This window comes from Mastigoproctus giganteus, chromosome 14, assembly GCF_048544385.1.
Source record: "Mastigoproctus giganteus isolate SK-2022 chromosome 14, ASM4854438v1, whole genome shotgun sequence".
Lineage (NCBI taxonomy): Eukaryota > Metazoa > Arthropoda > Arachnida > Uropygi > Thelyphonidae > Mastigoproctus > Mastigoproctus giganteus.
The window spans coordinates 121,762,305-121,782,077 of record NC_143588.1 but is presented as its reverse complement, the minus strand read 5'-3'; the positions used below and the strand labels follow the sequence as shown (position 1 = coordinate 121,782,077).

The following is a 19,773-nucleotide window of genomic DNA, read 5'->3' as shown; positions in this document are numbered from 1 at the left end:
ACATGATCTTCCCGAGACCTCCCCATAGTTCTCACCGGGTTTGTACATAACTTACTGGCCATGGATCCATTAAAGCCAAGTTAACATCAGTGGGTATCATTGAAGATCCATCTTGTGCTTGTGGGGGATGGCTGCAGAGCTAGCACCATCTTATCTATGATTTTTGTACATCTTATGTACGTTGGGTACTATTAGGGGTCCTGCGGCCAAACGCCAGACCACAACAAGAGAACCCAACATAATACTTCTCATAAACAACACACAATACTGTTGTCTGGCTTTTACAGTGTAATGAATACTTCAAGAAGAGACTTATGGCGCAGTTGTGGGAAACCACCGGAGGCGCCTTTCCCCTTACACTATGCACACTATGCTGCCCCTTATGCTACAGAATATGCCTCGAAATCTTTCAGAAACTGAACTCAATCTGAAGGACAAAAACATAACAATATTACGTCATGGACAAGCTTTAGAAACATTCCGTTATTATTTCTCCACAAGGTGACGCCATAAACGTTCCATAAACTAAAAATAACAAAGGTCACAGAGTCGATACCAGTGGAACCCCGCAGTGTCGAACTCGTCTTGTTGATAAACGTATAGAATTAGGCCGTTGGCGAGACCCTGTTCCGCAGAAAGCGATTCATCTCGAAGACAGCCAGAGGTCGTGTTTACTGTGGGCTCGTGACTTTCCTATTGAGTGCCGTTGTTTATTGGGCACACACTACTTTGACCCGTCTTCTTTAATAGCGCTTTGGAATAATATTGCCATTTAATATCCCCGTCATATTACCCCTGCAAAACTGAGAGCAGTCGTGTGTGTGCGTGCGTGTGTGCGTGTGGTGTGTAATCGAGGGAAGAGAAGCCCACCGAAAGATCAACTGTTTTAATGTTCTATTTACAACTCGCTCAGTTTACAAAAGGGTGTAGGACTGGTGCGTTTCTTGGCCTCAGGAGGTCGACTGTGAGTCTTCCGCTTCAGGCTGTGCATTCTGCAGGCATCGTACCCTGAAAAAGAGAAAACAGACACCGTAAATCACCCCGAAAACGATCGTGGGGGGGCAAAACAAAACCGTGACCGTTAAGAAGAGGCGAATCGTCTCTCACCTTGTAACTCAAACAGACCACTTCCAGCAAGTTCACCAGAGCTTTCTCTTGGGTGTTGTTGTTGTACACCTGCGATAATCGAAAATAAAAATAGTGGAACTCACATCTGCCATTACATATCGGCAGTTGTTATTCAATACAATCCTAAAAATATTTTAAAAAATTAATCGTCAAATAGAAATAAATAAATAATAATAGTCAAATAAAATAAAAAATAAATTAATTAATCGGTCGACTGTAACCTATTACTTATTTTAATTTAATAATAATATTAATTATAACATTAGATCGGCTAATTAATATTTATAGATTTTTAAAAAATGGGAATTACTGAGATGAATGGCGCAAGGCGAGAGGTTGCTAATTCTTTCCATGACACGTGCAGCATTTCATTAAAAAATGTGATTTTTCAGCAAAATATCAGTTTCTTCTTTGAAATATAGATGGCAGCACATGCTTCTGAAAATTTTATTACGACAATGAAATTGAAACAACGCGGATATTATTTAGAAAATTTGCATAAAATTATCATAAAACAAATAAAATTAAGATCATTATAAGGCGAAATGGAGAGGATAAATTAATTGAATGCAATGAATGGTTTCGTTTAAAATATTCAATAAATAGAACTACTTTCCATAGAATTCAATTCTTGGGAAAAACAAAATATTAAATTACCCTTTTTAATTAACTGTTTCATCTTTTTAATCTGAATTTTTTTCTAATTTATTAACGATAATCGCTGAATAACAAGAGGACCGCATATTCAAAAGAGGAAGCGCCAGAGTGGTAAATGAAATTTCGGTTAAATGGGAATTGCCAAAAGAAGTAGAATATCGTTTAATAAAACCCAGTCTCCTGTATTCCTGTTTGCAAATGTAGTCCAATGGAACTAACCGAGGAGAAGCAACTGTTCGAAAATTTAACGCCTAAATCGCATATTTCATCGCTGATTAATAACTTAATCTCGAAGTTCTACAGGATAATCAGACTGTATGACCTTCTTGCGAGGATCTTAACAAGATGCCACTCTGCAATTGTCCAATGATGATAAAAGGATTGTAGAAAAGTCTGGAGTTTTATACAGTCAGTAAGTGAGCTACAGGATTCACGTTGAAAAGAAAAAAGGACCTAACGTTGAAAAATGAAAGAATATGAAAAGCTTGAAAAGATGATGGCAATCACTCTTGGCTGAAGACGAAAGCTGTTCCTCATGATGCGTCTTCTGTAGGATTTGTCCTCTATGTACTTTTCGTAGTCAACATTCATCTCCTGGACGTTGTAGAGCATCTCCATGAGCAAGAATCTATCGCCTATCCTAAGCCTCCCCGCCAGAGACTGCAGAGAGGGGAGGGCTCTTAAGGATTTTGGGGGATGTTCCAATTGCACATCTGCCAAAAGCTTGGCGTATTGACTTCACCCGCTATCATTTTTATTGAGACAAATAAGAGGAGGGTGAATATTCGTTCGTAGACTTTTCTGTAATTTAGAAGTTGGGTGATGTCTGAAGTATGTATGAGTGGTGGCAGTTTATGCTTGAAGAGGACCCACCGAAGAAGCCAGTACTCATCAGATGCAATGGTTTTTAGCGTGGTTTTCGTTCGTTGCCGACGCCCAGATTTCTGACCCGTAGGTGATGGCTGGCTGCAGAAACCGGTCTATGTATTGGAGCGTGTACTCAGGCTCTGTGACATGAAGGAGGTGCTTTTTAATTTTTTTTTTATTTTTATTAAAAATAAAGGCGCCACCCAGAACATAAGTTCAAATCCGCCTAACAACTCTCAACTGAGTATCTTACATCTTTCATAAAATAAATAAATACATAAAACATTGTAAAAACATAAAATATATAAATTAATTAAGAAAACAAAAGCAATGCATAAAATTTACAGTAGCAACTCATCTATGTCTTAAATAAATAAATAAATAAATTTTCTGTTTATACTCCGGGACGACCAAACGGTCAGAGGAGTTTTTACAAGATACACAGAATACAAGAAACAGCACCGTATTCAGCAGTCACGGGCTTGAACCCCGGTCACTCAAGGCACGTGTACTTATGCACGCGCGCCTGACCACTAGGCTACGGCTATCAAGAACTCTAACATTAAAAGAAGACTTTTAAACTGAAAGTATTGTCCATGTCTTCTTGGTGAAACGAATCTTATTGTCTAATTTTATCTTCAGACTTGATTGATTTGGGGCAGAACCGGGTTCGCCCACAGAATAAACCTCTTCCTTCGAGCAAAAACTTCTTTTGCAAAGGCCTGCAAGATTATTTGTTGTTTGAATTAGCTATTGCACTGCAGTTGAGGAGAAGCCCTGGACGTTATTTCTCGACTTTTCTCTGGATTCATTATATATTGCACAGTCGAAGAGTATGTGGGACTAGTTCTCCTTTGCTCCACAGAAACAAAGCTCTGACTCTGAAAGTCTAAATTGAAACAATTTCTCATTAAGGGCCCCATGTCCTGTGACTAGATAGGAGGTTTCCATCGTGAGAGTAAACCATTTCGTAACAGATATTGCCATTGCAAAGGTAACATCCGGTATGAAGTTTTTCGTGACTAGTCCCTTGTTGGTTGTGTCCAATCGCGTCTGCCATATATGAACTAGCTCATTATAGCTGCGCAGCTTCTCTCTTTTCAGGTCAGTGTCTAAGTTAAGATGGATGCCTAGAATTGCTGCAGAAATCCTCCTCCGTATTCTGTAGCATAGTCCCCTATAAACTACAAAGAGGTCCAGTGGAAGAACTCCTGCAATGACTTGTGTTGCTGCTGTCGACACAGTTCTGCAGATGCGATGGGTGGCCAGGAGAAGTCCCAGTTGGACAGAGTTCAGCTTCTCTTTAATTTTACACTTAATTGTCCGGTGAAACCACGCCCCATGCAGCGAACGTGACTATGGGGGGGGGGGGAACACCACCTTGCATTAAAGGAGTATTGTGCGCTTGGAGAGCCCCCAGTCACTCCTGGAGATCCTGGCTATTGAGGCTGAGAAGTTTCTTACTTTTATGTTGAGATTCTGAAGGTGAGGGAAGAAAGTAAGTCTATGGTCAATGATGATCCCTAGGACTCTGGTTTGGGTCACAAGACGTAACTGCGTGCCTTGGATTTTAACCTGGGAAGGCCTTCGAAGGTCGTGTTTGGCTCCAAAGGTTATCACGTTGGTTTTGATTTCATTGATTCGGAGCTTATTGGTTTGAGTTCAGAACGCGGTTTGCAGTGGTCTCAAGGGCTCCCCGAAGGCGGCCCGAGAAATTTGTGGTGAGATCGTCTGCGAATGCAACGATCTTGGTACTGTCGAAGCAGCGATCCTGAGAAACCAGGTTTCAGATTAAGGGGCCCAATACGGAGCCCTGTGAGCATCCTCTATAAATTGGTCGTGTTAGTTGCCTTTGTCTTGCCTGTACTGTAACGGTTCTGTCGGTGAAGTAGTTCCTGATTAACCAGTAGAGTTGTGATGGGCAATTAGCAGAGCAAAGCCTTTCAAGAGCGCTCTCCCACCATATCCAGTCAAAGGCCCCCTCAAAGTCTATAAAGACGGCCAGTCGTACTTGGCCTTGGAGGTTTCCAGAAGGAGTGTTATTTCTGAGAGTGCATCCTCACAGGAGCGACCTTGTGTGAACCCATATTGCAAAGGAGAGATAAGTCCTTTGTCTTGAAATATGCTTAAAATTTTTATCACTATGAGTCGTTCCAGAATTTTACTAAGGTTGGGTGAGAGAGCAATGGGGCGAAGTGCCCGTGGTTCTGTTGGTGGTTTGTTAGGTTTCGGAATGAGTCGGAGAAAAGCAACTTTCCGGGGCTCAGGGAAGAGAGATTCTCCAAGGCAGTGGATAAAAGGAGAAGTAGGTGCTCTGTTTTCAGTTTGAACAACTTTTGTATGAATGTATACTCAATAAGATCAATGCCATGGGCATTTATTCAGGTATCTGGATAAATGCCCTGGTATTTTGGCAAGCCATCTGGATCTACAGACCTTGTTGCGAATGTCTGGAAGATGGTGTTTGAAACTGAGTTTAGGGTCGAAGATAACGCCGAGATCTCTGTGCTTGGTTACTGGGGTGATGGGGGTTCTGTGGATTTCTAGGTTTAGTTGCGTTGGGTTTGATTTGAGTGAGAATACCAATTGTGGAGATTTGTTTGGATTTATCTTAAGAGAAAACTGTGCCAAGTCTGTATTCAGATTCTTAAGGCTGTTAATGATGGTTTCTGAAACAGAATCAGGTCGGGTGGTCCCGTGGATCCGATAGAGGAGCTTTAATCACATTCTGCATGATTTGCGTAATAATCGAATCGTTTGTGGATCGGTCTTTCAGTACCAGATCCCAATTATCCAAATTGAATTTAGAATTTAACTTAACTCTTTAAAAACTCCTAATATTGTACTGCTTCCTTTACAATATAACTGGAATCCTGATTTGAGAAAATTAAGAATAATCTTCTTCTTCTTCTTCTTTCCTCGTTGTCTTTCCTTAAAATATTGTAAAGTGGGGTTGTTAATTCAGAGTCACACACTAATGGAATTAACCAGGTTTCTGTAAGTAATGATCCGTTTTAATTAATATTTTGGGCGATTTATGTTTGCTTTGTATTTTATGAGCGAGAAGGACTAAATTATCTCGGAGATTAGCTTCCAGAATGTGAGAGTGCGATTTATTTAATTGACTAAAACTAATTGAGTTATCCTTTCTGTGGTAATAAAGTAAATATATATTAAGTCTGACTACATCAATAATTTCAGTCATTAAATTTACACTTTGTCGTTGACAATCTGCAAGTTCATCCCAAATTTTTTGAAGCCTCTCAAGGAGTAAGTTACATTTACTTTCAATGAGGTTTCAGTTCCTGAAATGTCTGAAACTTTGTCATGAAATGATAAAGTTTCACGCAGTTGACTAAGTTGACACCGTCCATTCAATGTCACTTCCTGTCCAGCCTCACGAAATTCAATGAAAAAAGAGGACCAGTCCTAGTGTATTCCCATATCTACAGTTGAGATCTTGAGTTCCTTGATTTTATCTGGGGAAAGTGTGGAAACGGTGTCCAAATCATCTTGAGAAGTAAAATGGAATTGATTTCAAATGAGATCCTTCGAATGAAGATTCCAAATCACCAGCGATTCTTTTGGGTGTTTGAGATTGCTTACATATTGCACTTTTATATCTACCTCTGGCTTGTTGGCTCATTTTATTTGGATGTTTAGTGTTATTGAGGCAAACTCCAGCCACAGCATTGCACTGGCTGCAGCTTAAGAAGTAATTAAATCACTGAATCACAAAATACGCAGCTGGTTCTTTCTCCCATTTTTAATGAAAACTGCGTGTCCTTCGACCTTCATTATAACTGAAACTCGCCAAGTAATTATGAAAACATCAAATTAATTTCTTGGTTTCACTTTCAGCGAAAGTAAGAAATTAATCACTCGAACAATTCACGATAATAAATATAAATCACCTGAGAAGAAGCACAGTGATTGATTATTTAAGTAGATGAAAGATAATCAATATGAAACTGTGGAAAGATCAATTTGAAAAACTTACAAACATGAGTCTTACGCTTAAAAAATTATACGATTAACGTTAATAACGCCCAAAGGCAGAACACGCGCTCCGCAAATAGCTAGAAACGTGAAGGAGGAAAAGGATCTCCAGAAAGCTCGTTAAAAAGCAGCAACACCCCTCAGGATTCAACAATAAGATATGATTGATTCAACCTCCATCAAGGGTAAAGAACCCATGGAAACACAAACGAACTTACCCCATCGATGGTAATCCAAGGCACAAACGTCACTGGCGGCCTGAGATTCTTCGTTTTCAGCGCCATCTGGTGTTGCAAAGCGTTCCCCTCAGGGCTCCGCGCGCAGTCTTCGAGCAGCCTGTAGTCCAGCTGTTGTCTTCTGGCGCACTGTAAAGACAAACACGTTTTTATCAGCTCGCGACATTGCTTCCCACCCACCAAACCCCCCGCCTGATCACACGTACACAGAAACACTCACCCTTCTGTAAGCCCGGTACGGATTCGTGTACCCCTCCATGCAAGTGATGTAGCGGAGGGACTTCAAGGGACTCCACAAGTTGAGGCCGCACGTCTGCGAGAAACACAAAAATTAAATTATTATTAATTAACTAATTCATTTAATGAAGTGGTCGCAACGTCATCTTTCTCTCTAATAATTAATGGAACTGTCACACGGATTCTGCTTATCTTTAATACGTTTTTCTTTAAATTTTCTGAATTGCCAAAGAAAGACAATCGACGAAATTCTGACCTGAATGATGTTGGCGTAGCATTCTTCGTTCCCGTGGTGACATCGGAAACTCCAAGTGCCGTCGTAATTTTTTCGTTCCTGCAAGAAAACAAAACTAAAATTCATTGAAATATTGGGGCGAATGTCCATCAGAATGTCCATTTAGAAATCGGTCAAAACTTTATACGAATCTTACATTTAAGGGGGGAGTTCAAACAGTTCGCAAAACAACCTACTTTAGGAAGGACAGTCCCGAAATAAATATTATGTGCACCAACCATCCAACAAGTAATACTTCGTCTTATGAAGAAGGGAATTCAAGCCTAATGAACGAGGGGGCCACAGACATTTTGATATTATTTAATCAGCAAAAATTTCGCGTAGGAGTGTCATCGAATGCGCAGCAGTGTGAGCAGTGGCACAATCTTCCTAAAACCACCCGCTCTTAATTTCTTCCCCATTCAGTTCGTCGACGAATTAGTAGAGAATAATGGATCAGTTGGGTATTGTATCATTCAATAAGATTGGTTAAATCACCATGGGACCTTGACTTTTCTGGAACATTTCTGAATTTATTGAATGACTGTTTTGTACAGTAATATGTTAAGGAAGCAATACTCTGCGTCTGATTATCAGCATCAATTCATCATGAATTAAGAACCTGCAGGATATTAATGTTGTTCCACATAAAAGACTGCGGTAGAAATTGGAGCGGTGGCATAAGGAGGAAGTTGCTTCCTTGGATAAAGAGATGATTCAGTGGGAGAAGACAGAGATTGGTTACCGATGGTCACTGCTCTGCGTGGACGAATGTTATCAGTAGAGTCCCCCACTTCAGTGCTGCGTCCATTGTTTTCTGTTATTGTTGTTGTTCTTATTGGGTTTCAGGGGCATCAGCGAACAAGGCCATACTGTGTGTAAATTGCGTCAGTTCTGAGAACGAATTTTTTTCTTTTTGGTTGTATGAAAGACTGGACTTTCCTGGAGGGAAAACCATGCTACCCCCGCCTGAGACCGACTAACTCAGCCACGTTATGAAAACAGCCAAGTAAAATTGAAGAGGACGGCAATTCTACTAACTGTACAACCCACGGGGTGATCGCTATTTTCTGTGTTTATTAACGATATTGATGAAGGTATTCAGGCTTAATATCTAAGTTCGCAGATCATAAAAAGGTTGGCAGGGTGGTTAATAACAGTAATCAGCGTAAACTACTAAAATATAATCTAAAAGAAATTAGGCAGATGAGTTGAGAAGTGGAAATTGAAGTTTAAAATTAAGAAATGAAGGTACTCCATATGGGCAGAAGTTGTTGTTTAACGAGGCATTAAAGGACAAGATGTCTTTCCAGATTATTAATGTAAATCAAAATTTTTATATTCGTTTATCAAATCGTATTAGCATTAGTAGAGGTATATGATGTAAGACCGCAAGCTTATGCAGCAACAGCCAAAAAAAAAAAAAAAACATCCTTCTTATTTCACCCATCCACTCACTCCAAATGCCTGTCCAACTCAGCCTTAAATTTATTTAGGCTATCAACTTCCACAAGAAATGGAAGTTTGTTCCACCAATTAACCACCCACTGGCTAAAGGCAAATTTCCTCACATCTATCCTACAACTGTCTTTCCTCAATTTGAATCTGTGCCCCCTCAGGTTCTCAATCTGATCAAGAAGAAGAATCCCATCACCATTCAGCCTGCTCAACCCATTCAAGGCCTTATACACCTCAATCAGATCACCTCGCAGGTGCCTACTCTCCAGACACTGCAATTTGCAGAACTTAAGCCTTTCTTGGTAAGAGCACCCCTTTGTTCCCCTCACCAATCTTGTTGCCCTTCTTTGTAATCGTTCTAGCAACTCTACATCCTTCATAAAATGAGGCATTCAGACCTGTACACAGTGCTGTAGGTGTGGCCTGAAATTGCCTTGAATAACGGGATAATCAGGCCCCTGTCCCTGCTAGCAAAATTCCGATATATCATTGAGTAGACTCCATGACTTGCTCTGGCAGCCTGTCCGTCTGTAGTGCTCAGCGAACTTCATATTTCTCTGCTTATTGCTACCCATCTACAATACTTTGCATTTGTCAATTTTAAATTTCAGTTGCCACTTCTCAGCCCATTTTTTCAACTTATGTAGATCCAGTTGGAGTAGTATACTGTCTTTACTGTCGTTAACAACCCTGCCTACCTTTGTATCGTCTGCAAACTTGGACATTAAGCTTGATATACCATCATCAATATCATTTATAAATACAGAAAACAATAATGGACCCAATACTGAATCCTGAGGGACTCCACTAATAACATCAGTCCACGATGAGCAGTGTCCATTGATTACCACTCTCTGTCTTCTCCCCCTCAACCACCCCTTTATCCATAGCAGCAATTTGCCTCCAATGCCCACATTGCTCCAATTTGTGCAGCAGCATTCCATCTGCAACAGTATCAAAAGCCTTTCTAAGATCCAAGTATATAATATCAAAGTTATTCCCTGCATCCAGTTCTTTTGTGATCACATCATAGTATCCAATCAGATTGGTCAGGCAAGACTTTCCCTTAACAAAACCATGCTGTGTCCGAGCTATAAGTAAAGTCTTGTCTAAATGATCCTGCAGTGCTTCTTTAACCAGTGACCCCATTATTTTCCACGGAATACAAGTTAAACTAACTGATCTATAATAACTTATGTCACCTTTTGAACCCCCTTTGTAAATTAGTGATACATTTGCACACCTGCAGTGCATAGGGACCTCCCTTAGTCCAAGGAACTTTCATAATTATGGCTAAGGGTTTGCTCCCTCCTTCAATATAACTGCATAGATCCCGCCCACTCCAGGTGCCTTCCTTATGTTTAACTACAACAATTTCTCCTCCACTTTCCTCTGAGTTATTACCAAATCACTTAGTTCCCTGTTAGTGTTTGGTAAACTTGTGGCACTCCCCTCATTGAATAGCTCCTCATGTGTGAATGTAGATGCAAAATCTTACTCGGTTTATCAGCTACATGAGCATGATCATCAATAGTCAACCCGTCTATGTTAAATGGTCCAATCTGATCCATCCCCTTCCTTCTAGAGTTTACACAAGTAAAGAACCTTTGCTGTTTTTCTTAGCATCCTTTGCCAAGGATTTCTCGTAATCTGCCTTCGCCTGCCTAACCTCCTTTGTGACTTGATTAGAGACTAATTCATATCTGCCGTAGGCTTCTGTGTCACCTGATAATTTATATGCATTCCACGCATTTTTCTTCTGTGCCACGAGCCTCATTAATTCATCTGACACCCATTTAGGCCTGAACCTTGAACAGTATTTCTTAGATGGAATGAAAAGCCTAGTAGCCACCAAGATTAAATCCCTGAAGGCTTCCCATTTAGAATTCAATGTTGGTAAACGTTGGTATTTGTCGAATGAAATTGAACAGTTGGAGGGTAGTAGTAATCCAGAGTAACGTATCAGGTCCAAAACAGCTTATGGCCTTTTGTCAATATGTTGGTTGTGGCGCACGCCTTAGTCGTTTTTGCTCCAATGAAATCCAAATCCAAACCAATCAATGACATGTACGAATTTTGCTAGCAGAACAAGGAAGTGATTATCCCATTGTATAAAGGAATGATGTGGCAACAACTGAAGTACTGCATACACACCCGGAGCCCGGAGGGCCCATTTTAGGAAGCATGTAGGGATGCTGGGATGCATGTAGGGATGCTAGGAAGCATGTAGGGATACAGAGAAAGGTAAAGAGTTTGCTGAGGGAAACGAAGGATTGCTCTTACCAAGAAAGGCTTCATTTCTGCAAATTGCGGCATTTTGTGGCTAGGCAGCTGTCACATGATTTGACTTAGGTGTTAAAGGCTTTGAATGGATTCAGCAAGCTCAATATTGATGTCATTCTTCCTCTTCTTACTTCTCATGACCGAGCAGTTCTCAGGGATAGCACTGTTGGTAGAATCGCGGTCTATCCCCACAGCGGGCGAAAAAATCCTCTGTTCTATTCCCGTTGATGACATGAGGAATTTATTTTTATGGGCCTTTTTCACTGCGTGGCCAAGTTAGTCCGTCTCTAGCGAGGGTAGAATGATTACAAAAACAAGAACATGAGGGTGGATAATTGAAATCGATGGTTGCAGAGTTTGGCTTCAGCCAACGGATGGTTGATTATTGGATAAACATCTATCTGGTGTTATAAAGAAGAGTAAGTGTTCTTTGAACTTATTCAAATTCAAGGAAGAATTACAGAAATTATTGGAGAAGATGGGTAGGTAATGTGTGAAATGTGTTTGTTTTCATTTTTCTTTTTAATTTTGCATTTTCGCACCATTTTGCTTAACTAACAACTGGGGGTGAAATGATTTTGCGCTACAACTGCTCAATAAAAATTGGAAGGAAAATTGATGAAAGAAAGTAATATAAACAGAGAAACCACGCAGAAATATGTCGCAATTATAATTAAATATAATTAAATATAATGCCTTTAATTCCATAAGCATGAAATCAGAAATGAGAAAATTCCTCATCATTTTCAATTTCAGTTGCGTCACTTTAAAACGTCTGCGAAATCGTTCGCATTTTCAATTCCAGATGGCAGCACGTGCAAAATTTTACGCGAATGAAATTATCTTTTGGCACGGAAGGGATCGAGGGGGGGAAGTATTTCTCTAAACGAAGTAATCCGGGTTTTAATCGGATTACCACGCAACCTCATTAAAATGAAGTATCAAATGATGAGGACATGATAATTGGCACGCTGCGTGAAATGTCCTCTCCAGGAAGTCCTCTCTAGAAAGAGAAGACATCGCAAAACATTTCCGCGTTTCTCTTTGAGTGCAGCAACCCGTGCGCGAGTGAAACGCATTGTGCGACTTACCGTGGCCTTCCCATAAGGCACGAGATCCAGCTCGATGATGTCGGACATGTCCACGTAGGTGGGCCACAGCTGCTCCGTGATGAAGTCTTTGCTGTCGGGACAAAGGGCTTCGTAGTACACCCCTAAGCGAACTTTGGGAGCATCCGTGGTCGCAGGCACTAGCGCCACCTAGAAGAGAAAGATGGAATGGGTATTCGACGCTCACCAACAGCACATAATAATAATAAAAGTCAAAGTAACGTGGCATACGGTCATCCCAATAACCCTCTCAACAACCGGCATGGTACCAAAGAGCCTCAATAAGAACGTAGCAACAAACGCCTCCCAGAGAACATGGAACTCCAGAGAGCCACGATCTTGAATTGTCTGACTATCGTAGTAGGACATGCAGAGAGTTCCTCGACCAACAGTAATTACTAATAGCAATCGGACCCAACCAACCACCCCATGCACTTGCTAACAGCACCCATCACAGGATGGCAAAAACCGAATAAAGGAGAAAGAAGGCAAAACAATTATAATTTTGCAATTTTACAACCTTAAAAAAAATCAAAAGAGAGCTGAAGGGAAAGGCGAAATACCTCCAGTTGGTCAGAGATGGTCCCGTCCATCTGCACACGCTGCAACAAAGAAAAATAACAAAAAAAAAAAAAATTATTGTGAAGTCGGCGTTCCGCATCTTGAACTGCGCAATTTGGTGTTGCTCTGTGCCTGCCTTCGGCAAGGGCCGGTTTCTTCACGGCACCACATTCGGATCAAGGACGCCACGAAACTTCGTCCTCGTCTCTCACCCCAAGGTGGGGGCGAGGAGGAACGTTACTATGAGCGTGAGCAAAACGGTGTCGCACGTGAGTTATGTAATGATTTCCGTCTCGGGCGATTAAGTGGGTCAAGCGAAGGCTAATCCCGACATCGATTCGCAGTCCGTTTCACTTTCGGCACTCGACCAACGAAGGCTGTTTCAGCGCGCGTGATTCCACCTTCCACGAATTATTGGCCGTTAAGGTGGAACAAAGTCGGCAACATTTCTCGTAATTATTCCTTCACGAGGGTTTGTTCCCACAATGGCAGCGCCACCCGTAGAACGGAATCCGTAGAACAAAACATCGAAAAACATTCGGAAGTTTCTTTCATCGTACCTTTCTGCGAATACCCGTAGGTCAGATTGATGCGAACAGTTTCTGTAATCCTTGAAGCAGCCCTCTTGAAACACCGCATCCCGATCTTAGAGGGTTAAATCAAAGAGAAAAGAAAGATTTTTTAAAGAATTTTTAGACCCGTCTAATAATAAATAATTACAATGGAAGGTTGAAAAGTTCGTGGTCTAAGTAAAGGTCAATGGTAAAGTGCTCAAAATTCCTGTACTCAATGTATACTGTGGGGGGTGGAATACATGATTATTATTTTTATTTTATTTATATTAATTATTTTGTTTTTATTTTATTCCCTTATATGAGTTGTTGTCCACCTTATTTTAATTTCCCCATTACACATCTGACCTTACTTTACAGGAGAATTCCAAATTCAATGGAACTTCTTAATTTAATTCCCTTCGAACAGGCTGAGTGTTCAAAATGACTAAACAAAGACTTCGTTTAAAATATACACAAGATTTTATTACATATATTTACATAAATGAAATTGTTCAATGATCCAGTACATATTATAATTGGTATTGTTTTATTACAGTACAAGCATAAAATCATTGGTTAAGTTTAGTTATATTCTTGTACAACTTCCTCCATTATATCACAAGGCTAACAACATCTTTCTTATGCGACTCCTTTTATACATTACTTAGTAAAACATTCTCTGAATAAATCACTTTTTATTCTAATAGATCAGGCTTGTCTCTCACATTCCAATCTTCCCTTTTTAACAATAAGATTTCTCTGTTTGCAACATTAAGGGTAATCTCTTTCTAATTAGATTATTTATCTTTTCTAATACATTAGCATTCATCTCTTAAATCAAATATTTATCTCAATCCCTAAGTTATGCTAACAACCTCTTTTGACTAGTCAACTTGTGACAGTTCAGTGTATCACATATATAACACTCTTTCTATAAGCCCTCTGAATTATCCCACATCCAAAACTGTTACCTTACTTTATGTTACTCAAGAAAATTTTCCACATCTATGAATCTCCATCTCTTTACCTTTATCTAGAGATCCTTATCTTAATTACACATTTTTAAGTACATATCTCTTATTATATATGTTATAATGTCCCTCTTATAATTCCTAACCCTTGTTTAGAGTCCTATAATTTACAAGCGAATACTCATGTTAATTAAACACTTACTTCTGATACTGAACAGGATCTTTTTGTAGGGCCTTTCGTTCCTCAATGGGCTGGTCTACGTCTTGATAGGGCATCACTGTGTCTTTTAGGAATTTATGGGCTCGTCCTCGATATTGCTACTTAACTTCGGTTCAGCTATTCTGGCGGACTCGGGATTACAACTTTTCGCCTTGCCTTTGCCACTGCCTTCAGATGATCGCCTAGGTTTATTTTTCTCCTTACATTACTTATTTTCACGCTGGCCACTTTCACTACTTTCCTATAACGGACTTGCCTTCCGATAACGGGCTATTCGACTGTCCTTTTCTATTATGAACTCCACTAACTTTTCTTAACTTACGACTGCACTAGACTTATCTAACCTTTCACTATTCCATCTTAACTTCTTAACTTTTTTTCTTCAGATCTCATCTTCACCAAAACCAACAAAAACTCCTCCGAAGCTCACAGCATGGCACAGCACAGCACAGCACAGCACAGGACAGTTTTCATCAGTTATTCCTTTTTTGTCCATCTCAATTACGCACCGCCCCCTTCTTCTAGCTTTTAACCAATCTTTTCCTTTATATTCACTTTCATTATCTCCTCTTCGTGCATTTTAACTTTTCTTCAGCTGTACCTTCAGAGCTCATTTTAATAAATTTGCAAAATTTCCCAGGCTGCCACTGCTTTGAAGTTCGCCGTCACTTTGTTAGTGCTTTTAACAGATTTGTTTACACTCTCTTCTAACCTGCGATCGCCGACAGTCAAACGCCAAGGTGATTGCTAACCCAAGCAAAATACTACCTGACCGATGTCACCAGGTGTCCCCGGATCAAAAGGAATGTCCGACAATGTTCAGTCTACATCCCTTTGTTCTTTACCATGGTGCGAAGTGAAATGTACCTCTAATTGCTAACAGCTTACCGCTCCCTTCTCTAATTCAACCTTGTCTAATTTTTAATCCTTGTGAGTGACCCAGAATAATATTTGTGACCAGTAATGTTTACTGTCCTATTTTGCTATTTCCTAAACTTTAATTTAAATAAATCTCACTCATTTCTAATATATTAACATGTAAGATTTTTCATCTTACAATACCACTTCAAAGAGTAAGCCACTCTGAAAACATCATTCTTAATTACAGTTCCTGAAGCCATCAAAGTGGTGAGAATGAACAAAATCAATCATTCAATATTTGAGGGAAGTGAAAGGGACTAATATCAAACGCAATTCATGAGGAAATGATTAGAACACTGAGGGAGGATGCCTCTTCTGTTCCCTAATTAAAAAGTCATCAGAAGACTTAAAAGGAGGGTGCGAAAGAGTTGAAGATGACAAACGCTGTGGAACAACTTCTGGAATGTCCATCATTCCAGAAGTTGTTCACAATATGTTTGACCTGGTGATAAGTGATCGAAGAGTGACAGTTCAGTACGCTGTTAGCGTCGTAGGTGTCTCGTCTGAAATTGAGAGCCACATGATAACAGAGGGACTCGCTAAAAGAAAAGGTGTCAGCACGATGGATCCCAATGTCGCTGAAAGCAGATCATAAAAGGCATAAGAATTGGCACGTGAACATTTGCATCGTTTTCAAGCAGATCTAACAAATTTCCTTGCATTGTTTGTGACCATAGATGAGAGAAGAGGACCCATCACTTTCAGCCAGAAGCTGTTCTCGCCTCCATAGAGATTTCTTTTGCTTCGAAATTATGGCATTCCTTTAAAACCTATTCGGAGAACTTCTTGTCTGACCGTAACACCAAAGTGCACTACCGCTTTAGTTCAACTCCACCAAGTGTATAAATTCTTTTGCGGTTGCTGTCCCCAAGTGCAATAACTTACACTCTGCTGGATTTAAGCATAGTTGCCACTTTTCAGACCATTCCTGAAGTCTTATCTAGGGCATTCTGAAGAAGTTCTGCTTGGCAGTGATCAGTAATTACTCTACCAATCTTTACATCATCTGCAAATTTAGACATCACGCCCTCTATCCCTTCATCAATGTCGTTTATGAAAATTAAAAACAACAATGGTCCTAATACTGATCCATTGGGAACCCCACTTCTTACATGAACCCAATCTGAGGAACAGCCATTTATCACAACCCTCTGCCTCCTGCCCTGAAGCCATCCTTCTATCCATCTAAGGATTTTCCCAGTGATTCCAACCTGTTCCAGCTTATCCAGCTCTTGAGTGACCTTGTCAAAATAGCTAACCAGATTAGTTAAACGTGATTTTCCCTTTACAAAACCATGCTGAGTCTCCTTCAGAATTCCATTTCTGTCTAAGCATTCTGAATTCCAACTTTGATCATTGTCTCCATGGTTTTTCCTACTGAAGTTGGACTAACCGGCTGGTCATTTCACTTTTAGAATCGCCCTTGTGTATCGGAGATGCACTTTATCGAATCAAACGGCTAAGGCTTTTATTGATGAGGGCCGAACTGGCGTCTACGTAAGGACTGGCTAATTCTGAGTTGGACGATAAGGCGGTGATAAACCTTCAGTGACAATATCAGAAGGGTCAGAATGCGTCAAAGAGATAAATAAACTTTTTGTTTTCTAATTAATCAAGTAAACTTGCGAAAAGAATAAATTTTAAACTGGAAAAGTGGAGTTCTCATCGCGGGGGAATGTTTATCCATCGCTGTCAGCCGTGCGGGTCAACAGACAGATTCAAAGATGGAACCTCGACAGATAGACAAGGGTACAAAGTCGAGCTCTTATCGCCGCTAAGGGAAGACTAAAGATCAGCCCTCGTATTTCGTAAAAGACAGAAACTGCGCAAGTGCGTTAACACCGCTGATAAACCTGACTGTTGACGCACCTGATTGTGCTGCCACCTTTGACCTGGCGGGCTTTACAGCAAATGACTCCGAGTTAACTCCGCAGTTCTTAACTCTGTTCGTTAATTAAGGTTCGCTTAAAGTAAGGGATGGCTTCTCGATCCCATCCTGAGCTCGGGTTTGGAGATGGCCTCGCCCCAAAATGTGACCTCTATCTTCCATCGGCAATCCTTCGGAACTTTACGCCGCATCCCTTTCTGAAAGTGTACATGTTCCAACGGCAGGGGAGGTCAAGGTCACTCCGACTTCAATCAACTGACAATCGGAAATCTCTAAACTGCCGAAGATTGCTTTCCGTGCAGCGGATGCTCGCGCTACGCGGGGAGGTCATTCTCAGCCGGGTTTAATTGAGTTGCAGAGCCGTGAACAAATAGAAAGGGCTGGTGACCTTCACCTCGTCGACAACTGCCGTCGGAGTAATTGTAGTTGTAGCTCAGGAGGTTGTTCGCTGTCTGCGCACCGAGTCACGTGAGATTTCATCGTCCGCAACTTCCCCCGTCGAAACGAAGTCGGTGGTTCCTTCCACTCTGTCCACCTAACATTTTGAATCAGAAATTTGAAATCAAAGTGGTGTCGAGGTTAGTTGAGATGTACCCAAAGGTCTTTCATTTAACATCCGAGGGTGAATATTTTGAGAGCAATTTTGAAAGAATTTGCAATGAATTCGGTGGAGGTCAATCAGACTGAATGCCATCGATAGACGGACGAAGAAGGACCTTTTGCTTGACGTCCACAGAATATTATATGGAACAGCGTGGCAAAACCATTATTATTCATAAACTTGTTTTTTGAGAGTGGAATCTGTCCAACTCAATTAAATAAAAATGGAGATTCCTCTTCATCAAATAATTATGGATTGGTGTGTGAACCAAGCTGAAAAGACAGCAGTCCGTTCCGATTAATGTTTCGATTATATTCACGGGTTTATCGAGGTCAGCCGCAAAAGAAATGTCACGGGAATTAGACGGAGGAGGACTAATGGACTCCAATTTCCTTGATTTAAGCGAAGCCTTTTACTTGTGATTAGTGGTAAGCTGGTCATTAAGGACTTCAGACTGGATTAGAAGTTACTTCGAACTTAAAGAAATGTCTGATTTCTAACGGTGGGGTTTCCTCTTATTTTAATACCACGAGTTGATGTATCGTAGGGTTTGTCTCTTGGATTTCGGACAAAGTATTGTTTGATTCGGGGGACTCTTCAAGGCGCAAATGAAACCTTCAAAGACATCTTTTTTAACGTCCCGAAGTCGGGTTATCTCTTTGTAAAACAAAAGAAGGAATTTCTCTTCCGCGTGCATCGTTTAGACCCGATCCCTCTTTCAAGAATTAAAACATTTTCTGCAACTTCTTCTCTTCATTTCATTCTTCAATTGCTTCGCGAAGTCGCATTTTGAGGCCCTTTTGGCGGGGTTGGGTTGTAGTTCAGTTGAAAAGAATTTCGTTCGAGGAAGACGAAGTTTCAGGTTGTTCCGGGAAAGAGGGCGGAGAAACGAACTGACTTCCGAGTGAACAGGGTCACGTACAATCACGTGACAGTGTCTCTTGGACTGCGCCTTCCGGTCAGGTTAATTTAGTACGACATTGGTTTGGTGCTTCTGACGGAATCGGTTAGTTCTGGTACATTATCGACGACACTTCTTAAGACACCATTAAAACGCTCGCGAGATCACCAGCACCCGGTTACAGCTACTGGCTGTAACCGGGTGTTCTCCTAAGAGAAATAAACTGATGATAATAATAATAATAAAAAGTTAAAAAGACGGACAGAATTAAACGGCTCGAAGGGAAAGGAGACGCAGGAAGGGGACATCCGGGACAGCAGCGGGCGCCCAAGAAGTTGGTTCCGAAGGAACTTCTCGGAATGGGAGAGGAAGAAAAGGAAAGGGTTGGATCCGTCACTCACCTGCCACAGCAGCGCCCCGATCCAGAAAAGCGAAGGGAAGCCTAACCGCTCGTGCATGACTCCTCCGCAGTAGAACGCGATGAACTGAACGCGCAGCTCCAAAGGCGCGAGAGTGCCCTCGCTGTCTGAGCACGTGACGCGACACGCGTTCACCTACCTCGCCAGAAAGGTGGCCGCCCCCGGAGAAGCGAGGGAAGATAAGTTCGCCGACGTCGAGGAAGTGACCTTCGCGCCTGTCTGTCCAGGGAAGGCGTTCAGGAAGTCCCACAACGGCAACCCACCCCTGGCCTGCCACCTCAGGGTTTACGACCTTGTCGCGTACCCTCTTCAAACAGAGGCGTTCATCGCTGTTTACTTTCCGCGTGCAAACTGAGTCCGGAGCACGTAAAGAAACGTCGGGGGTAGGAAGGGGGGCGCGAAGTGCCCTCGTTTCGAGCTGTACGTGGAGTGCGCCACTGGGCTGCCCGAATGAGACATTCGGTTGTCAAATGAACTTTTATTTATCTC

General features: G+C 41.2%; 1 protein-coding gene across 1 annotated transcript; it reads right to left on the bottom strand.

Moving 5' to 3' along the window:
• Positions 1–871: 871 nt before the first annotated feature.
• Positions 872–19,350, bottom strand: LOC150075698 (gamma-interferon-inducible lysosomal thiol reductase-like). Its single transcript, XM_090388712.1, has 7 exons — positions 19,267–19,350; positions 12,231–12,398; positions 7,381–7,458; positions 7,108–7,200; positions 6,870–7,016; positions 1,108–1,176; positions 872–1,008 (listed from the first exon to the last, which is right to left on the bottom strand). The coding sequence occupies exons 1-7, from the start codon at positions 19,321–19,323 to the stop codon at positions 979–981; spliced, it is 642 nt and encodes a 213-aa protein (XP_090244838.1). The 5' UTR covers positions 19,324–19,350; the 3' UTR covers positions 872–978.
• Between the last annotated feature and the right edge of the window lie 423 nt (positions 19,351–19,773).